The 7,398-nt window shown below is 39.8% G+C and overlaps 1 protein-coding gene across 1 annotated transcript; it reads left to right on the forward strand.

Annotated features, from left to right (window-relative positions):
- Nucleotides 1-163: 163 nt before the first annotated feature.
- Nucleotides 164-6,052, forward strand: mdh1ab (malate dehydrogenase 1Ab, NAD (soluble)). Its single transcript, XM_072390598.1, has 9 exons — nucleotides 164-234; nucleotides 743-841; nucleotides 1,328-1,424; nucleotides 2,695-2,870; nucleotides 2,997-3,119; nucleotides 3,202-3,378; nucleotides 3,579-3,692; nucleotides 5,267-5,356; nucleotides 5,494-6,052. The coding sequence occupies exons 1-9, from the start codon at nucleotides 232-234 to the stop codon at nucleotides 5,614-5,616; spliced, it is 1,002 nt and encodes a 333-aa protein (XP_072246699.1). The 5' UTR covers nucleotides 164-231; the 3' UTR covers nucleotides 5,617-6,052.
- The last annotated feature ends 1,346 nt before the right edge of the window (nucleotides 6,053-7,398 follow it).

Consider the following 7,398-nt stretch of genomic DNA (forward strand, 5'->3'; position numbering starts at 1 on the left):
TCTCTTTCCAATTTTATCCAACCTTTCTCTGGCTATAAATAATCTCAGTTGTTCATATCAGTTACAGATTTTCCACTAAGGACTACACGAACGATATAAAACTACAACTACCTGGATGCTCAATCTGCCGTATAACCGTTACGATTGTCGTGATAAACTGAGGGCTTAAATAGGTGTTAGCTCAGCCTTGATCCAGAAGTGGGGAAGTACAGTTCAAGCTGAAGCGGAAACATGGTGAGTAAACCCAACAAACACATAAATCGATTAATATGCTTTCTGTAATGCTTTACAAATCGTTGCTAGACCAGTCTATTTAATTCAAACTTAGTGTAGTTGAGCAGGGTTTGTAAAAGTTATCCCTGCAAATTCATTTTAACAGTTCATGGCTTGAAGTAAGTTGTCCTTAGACTCATGCGTGTATTTCGGGTAGAAACTTGGTCAAGGTGATAGGTTTTTATAATTAGCTTCTTCAGTTGCCTGTTGATTTAAGGGGCTGACCGAGTGCTAAAGATGGCGATGAAACTGATAGCTTAAGTATATCCTGCTTTTGTTATGTAACCGTGAGTTCTAAATGAAGGGCACGGGGTCTATTTTTGAACTGACCCCCTGCTCTGTTTAATCCTTTTAACAAGAATAGACACCCAACCCCACATGCATTGCATAATTTAACTGCTACTATCACTTCTTCTGTAATCAATATTAATAGTAATAACAGCAGTCTTCTTTCCTTTCTATGTCGCAGTCTGAGCCTATTAGAGTCCTGGTGACCGGCGCTGCTGGGCAGATTGCCTATTCCCTGTTGTTCAGCATTGCCAAGGGAGATGTCTTTGGCAAAGACCAGGTAAAGAACGGCTTTGTCTTACTCTTATAACACACTCAATTTTCTTATCTCTTCGGGTAGTGTAAAGGCAGTGTCACAAGACATATGAAGGATATTGACAGCCACCAGTAAACAGCCTTGAATGTCATGAATTTTCCATGCCATATCTGGGGGAACAGCACTGAACAGATGTTGTCCCTGTGGGGCGTTGATCACATCGCGCTTGCTCATGCATGTGGCCTTGGACAAGCCAGGATTGTCCTTGAAGTCAGTGGGTCTTGTGCCAAGGGCCTTAGTCCATCTTTAAAACCACTTGATCCACTTGGCACATGCTGTTGTCTGTCAGCCTTATGGCTTAGGCATTCACACTCTATCCCACAGAGAACCGAGCCTACCGCTGACATGATCTTAAATATAAGGAAAACTGATCTAAATACATCCAATTTCAGTTCAGCATATTTCATTCATCTTACTCATTACCTGACATGCCTCCCCTTCTTCTGCCAGCCAATCATTTTGCTCCTTTTGGACATATCGCCCATGTTGCCAGTCCTGGAAGGCGTGGTCATGGAGCTGCAGGACTGTGCCCTCCCACTTCTGAGAGGTAAGCCTGTAAATCTCTGTCAAAACAACTGTTATCATAACATTGGAATCAAATATAACTGCTTTATATAAACCTGTAGACCATGACTTTTATGACTGTCTGGCTTTTCATTTCACATAACATAAATGCTCATGTGTCGGCGTGTATAAAGTCAACAGTAGTTACAAGGAGATGTGGTCCAGAAATGGATATATTCAATTGGAGTGGTTTGACTCCAAGTATCGTGTGCATGGGTTCATTTTCTGCATGTTTAATCCCAGGGAGAGCAGAGCTCTACTTTTTATTCTGCATGTTTTGTTTATTGAATTTATTAAGTGACAATTTCTTGTCAACTAGGCATGTGGTCAAAATATTAATCATGCATGCATAGCATTTGAAAGCTTGGTTATTGTTCAATATACATGGTAATGAGAGCAGTTGTGTATTTAGTTTGCAGTTCAGTGTAAGTTGTAAGTCTTTGTTTCAATATGCTGGCACAGTTTTACAGATTCAGCCACAATTATGTTTTTAATTAGCTGATGTGATTCAAGCAGCTTAGTTTTATTTATTAGTAACATTTAATTAAACTTTATATATTTCTACACATCCCACAGCTAATAAGAGCCGCTGTGCATCTTTTTAAATGGTGGAAAAGACGTTGCTTTAAATGTAATTATTTGCTTTTACTTGGAGGATTAAATACCTCGCAGCCAGGACTGGTTCCCTTTCAGAGAGGCTTGATGAAGCACACTTCAGTCTCTTTGGTGTCATCATTGTAACTCCTCTCATGACATCAGTTGTGAGGCGCCATTATGTGCCATCTCCATTGTGACCTGGAATTTTTCCCCTGAAATGGTGCCGTCCCTTGCTTTGTTTGGACAGGGACTGTGAGAGGCCCCAGTAATAACCAACTACAGTGCAAAGATGGCACCTCATGCACTGAGATGGGCTCCGTTAGATACACTGCTGGCTGGGCGGAGGATAGCGCCAGCTTTGTTAAGCCCAAAGGGGCTTTTTATTTGTAGATTCCTTGTCCATACACTCAGTTCCAGAAAACCTCAACAAAACTGTTAAAATGTCAGAGAAAACATGTTAAAAAAGGGCAAGAATTAATACATAAAAACAACAGATTAAAGCACAAAATGAAAGAATATAAAACAAGTCAGAATCTCTTATTTGTATTGTCTTCATTTATTGCTGCTATTTATGGGATCAGGAACTGCCCAAACTGTGAAAATCTGTGCATTCAGTATTTTTACACTTCTCTGTAATTAATTCTCTCTTTCCACAGATGTTGTCCCCACTGACAAGGAGGAAGTGGCCTTCAAGGACCTGGATGCAGCCATCCTGGTGGGCTCCATGCCCAGGAAGGAGGGGATGGAGAGGAAGGACTTGCTCAAAGCTAATGTGGCCATCTTCAAGAGCCAGGGAACTGCCCTGGAGAAGTATGCCAAGAAGACTGTCAAAGTAAGGGCACCAGTTCATTTCAGAGTTATGTGCTTTTTAAATTTTGCAGGAATGATTATTGATGTGTTATTAGTCTGAGTTTACAGTGTGGTAGATGTCTTGAAGATTGTTTTTATGTGTTTTCAGGTGCTGGTTGTGGGAAACCCTGCCAACACCAACTGTCTGGTTGCAGCCAAGTCTGCTCCCTCCATCCCCAAGGAGAACTTCTCCTGCCTCACCCGCCTGGACCACAACAGGGCTTGCTCTCAGGTTCTTTGACTCCCTTACAGTTTCAGCTCTGTACACTCTGCAGACTCGAAGTTAAAGCAGCCATTTTCCATCCATCCTGCAGGTGGCGATACGCTGCGGCGTTCCTGCCAATCATGTGAAGAATGTTATCATCTGGGGCAACCACTCGTCTACCCAGTACCCAGATGTGCACCACTGTGTGGTCAACATGTCTGGCAGTCAGCTGGCCTGCTTTGATGCAGTCAAAGATGATGCCTGGCTCAAAGGAGGTTTCATAGCTGTGAGTTGGTTATTACTTTTTTTTAAGGCAAAGTTACATATTTTACTGTGTAAAATTGCTGTATACAATGAAGTGATTTAGGATTGTATGTAAGGAATCATTCATACAATTTATTTTTTTCCCCAAATGCAACATTTGTTTTATTGTTCACAGTAGTTGATACTGTTTTTTATTTAATGGTCTGGGCTCTGTTCTTGCAGACAGTGCAACAGAGAGGTGCAGCAGTCATCAAGGCCAGGAAGCTCTCCAGCGCCATGTCTGCTGCTAAGGCCATCTGTGACCACATGAGAGACATCTGGTTAGGCACCCCCGAGGTAAACGGCATATTGATTTCTGGTATATTCATGATATGTGAATGTTTCGCCTCACTTTTTCTCTGATTACGATGATGGAAATGAAAAGCAAAGTGAGTAACAGAACGAGTGTCTCCAATGTGCATTCAGCATACCTGCCAAATGAAATTAGAGATATCAGAAGCATTTTTAAAAAATGGGCTTTTAATTATCACTTAAATATATAATTTTTCCACTGTTTGGAGACCTAAACAAAGACTTGCTCATGAAGATGGCTGACAAGCATCATACCTGTTGCTTCTGCCCTGGCTCTCCCACCATAGCATGTTACTGTGGTTTCTTTCTGCTACACATCTTATCCGCTACAGATATTTCTTCCTGCTAAAGCAGAACTTCTTGAAGCCCAGACATATTTAAAGCAGCGTAACTGGATACTAACAGACGCTGGTTGAACTGTTCAGCTGTTGCACGAGCAGTCACGTTTGACTTGTAGCTATATACAGCGTGCTAGCCTGAGGTGGGCAATGTGGCCAAAAGATAATGTGAGGACTCTGCCCACAGATTTAGATGTTTACCGCACCATCTTAAAATGCACAGCCCTATTTATCAACACACCTTGGGATGACCGGCCCGTCAGCACAGAGCTATTCTTACCAGCAACGCTCTGGATTTAAGCTGAATGCTTTTAGGACAAATTTGTGCTTAGTTTTTCACTGGAGTAACCTATAACCAACTCTCTACGTTGGAAGATCAACAGTTTATCCTTTTTGTATGATCATGTTTGGATTGTGAGAAAGGAAGAGCATGAATTAGACAAGATGATGCAAAGTGAAATATATGTGCTGTGTGCAGCACTAAAATGGAATAAGATTTTTTTTTTTTATTATTCAAAATGCTTTAAAAAAAATTACAAATCATTATTTGACTTTTTATATTGTTCGGTTCCTACCAAGAAATCAGTGTATGTGAAACAGAAGTCAGAGTAAAAACTGTTTAAAACAAAAGGGTGAAACTGTCACATTTTAACCAACTACAAACTCACCCTGGGGGCTTTGGTGGGGAGAAAAACTAAACAGGCCAATGGTGGAACTGTAAGATGTCATTATAATGTATCCCAAAATTTAAAATATTCAAATCTCGTATCTATTCTTCCTGGATGATTTGGGACACAGACCTCCCCCAGGATTGAGAATAAATCAGATCTATATCTTGTGGCCTCGCATTAAGACGAAACCTCAAACCTAATATCATATTCTTAAATATCATTATTATTCCTATCAGTGTCACCAGGGGGCTTTGTAAGTATCTGTTAAAGTGTAGATGCGTTCTCATAAAGAGACGTACCTAGGACTCCTTTTCTTAATAGTAGATGTTTAGAATCACAAAATGCAGGTTTGTAAATCTACTTGAAAATAAAAATGTAAAGAATCTACTTAGACTTTGATGTTTCTGGCCCCAGTTTGTGGCTAATAAATGGAACTAAAGTTTTGTTATTTGGATTTCTGGCCTGCGTTTCCGTATTTGGATTAAGCAGCGTTGCATTTCAAATGGATCTTTAACCAATCTTCTGTTCTCCATTTATTTATTTTTCTTAGGGAGAGTTCATTTCAATGGGAGTGTACTCCACTGGGAACTCTTATGGAGTCCCAGAAGACCTCATATACTCATTCCCTGTCCAGATCAAGGTAATGCTTATCTAATCACATGCTCAATCTCAAACTAAATGTCCTTTCACAACTCTTTAAATAAACAGTGAAGATTAAAATTATTAAAATGAAAAATAAAATGAAAAAACCACTAAAGGAGCTCTTTTTTTCCTCAGGATAAGACCTGGAAGATGGTCGAGGGCCTGGCCGTCAACGACTTTTCCCGATCAAAGATGGACGCCACAGCGGCGGAGCTGATAGAGGAGAGAGACACTGCTATGGCTTTCGTGGGAGCATGACAACACTCGGGAGGGCCACCACTCCAGCACGTAGACGGTCCCAAAACTCCAGACGCACGCCTGTGATGAAGCACGCCATCAGCCCCAGCTTTACTGTGTGAATGAGAGTGAGTGAGTCGGTGTTTATGAGTGTAAAGATGGATTTATATTTGTGTGTCAAAAAAACCAAAGATATTCTGTGACACAGAAAAACAAAGAATGTATATTTAGGCTGCAGATGTGTGGGCGGGATTAGTCTGTTGTTCAGCAGATTGTGACGCACAAGTATAACTCCAGCTGTAGGATACAGTACTGAAAGTCCACCTTACTTCAGCTACTTTTCAAAATCTGTTCTCTGGGGTGATTAAATGGATGATTGTTGCATATAGTCTGTGATTTAAGTCCTCAAACACTGGGATGGATAACTTAACTTTAACAATAAAAGGAATGAAACAGTGTGGTGGTTTTGTGTTATTAAATTTTCATGTATTGAAAACAAACAGGCATAAAGTAGCTGTTTACTCTGAGCTGCTACGTTTCTTGGTTTTACAACATATTGTTGGATCTGATTGGTCTGGTGCTGCCTCCAATGATCCCCATGTGTGTCCGTCCCACCATCATCTGATCAGAAGTATGTGACTAAGTTGTCTTAAAGTCTGAGTGTGAATCTCCTTTATCTAGCTTGTGGTACAAATATGGATTATACTTTTGGGTAAGAATTTTGTCTTGAACTCCGAGTCAGCAGAGGAAGGCAGTCCAACAAACCTGCATTAGTTTAAAAGGATTGATCGGGGTGGACGAGATGAAGAAAGTTGTCAAAGTGCTTTCTTTTTCCAACATTGGAAAGAAAATTCCAGACTTTATTATTATATGCAGTATAATGGAGGCAGCATTTCTGATTCTTGTTAATGTTTTTTTTTTCTTTGCATGGTAGAGTTTTAACTTGCATTTGTGTTTGACAAATTCTTGATTTCCACTTTAGAAATGTATGTATTTCTAAGGTTGTGCCACCTTTTGGCCCCTAGATCCCGACCTATCAATACTCGTTTTCAGCTTTGAGTTTCAGCTTTCAACTTAATTAGTTCACAATAATTGTTTTTATATTTATATTATTTTATAACCCATGTTCAAATTTGGAGTGTATTGATGTAAAAAAAAAGAAGTAATTTTAAGCATTTGATGTATTTCCCTATTTGTTTATTAATTAACCTAAATACGTATAAATCTATTTGTGGCTTGGAGTATTTCAAAGGTAGTGGAGACCTCTGGGGGGGGGTTCCCAAGGTTTTTGGAAACAGGGTTGTTGTGGCTGATGAACAGTGAATTGTTACATTTTCACCTGACAGGGGCAGTGTTTCCCCATGTTTCTTCCTTGTGTTGCATTCGGACTGATTATGTAACAATATTAATCAGATTCAAATTGTGTCAATGTTGATAAACACAGCTGTTGAAGGGGGCAGATTCACTAGATACGTTCACAACTCCCAACATTAACACTTTGAATCTGGTTTGTCCACTGGAATATTAAGTGCTGTCGAACCGTTTTAACAACTATATCATTCCAAATATTTAAAAAAGGAAAATATTTAAATAATTAAATAGATATTCAAAAGTAAGCGTGAATGGCCTCCCCAGGGAGTTGTGAAATTCCTATTACTTTCAACCCGGAATTGTCAGAAAACATTAGAGCACGTCGCATAAATCTATTGGTTAACCAAATCCGCGTCATGACAAAGGAGCTTTTTCATTGGCTGCTATCCTCTTTCAACGTTTGTATTGTAAAATACCTTTAAACTAACTAAT

The sequence above is a fragment of the Leuresthes tenuis genome, unplaced genomic scaffold (genome assembly GCF_036924035.1).
Source record: "Leuresthes tenuis unplaced genomic scaffold, fLeuTen1.0.hap1 SCAF_8, whole genome shotgun sequence".
In the NCBI taxonomy this organism is placed as follows: domain Eukaryota; kingdom Metazoa; phylum Chordata; class Actinopteri; order Atheriniformes; family Atherinopsidae; genus Leuresthes; species Leuresthes tenuis.

Coding starts and splice junctions, on each gene's coding strand:
- mdh1ab (XM_072390598.1), top strand. Junction 842..1,327: donor ATGTCTTTGGCAAAGACCAG/GTAAAGAACGGC, acceptor TTCTTCTGCCAG/CCAATCATTTTGCTCCTTTT. Junction 3,120..3,201: donor ACAACAGGGCTTGCTCTCAG/GTTCTTTGACTC, acceptor TCCATCCTGCAG/GTGGCGATACGCTGCGGCGT.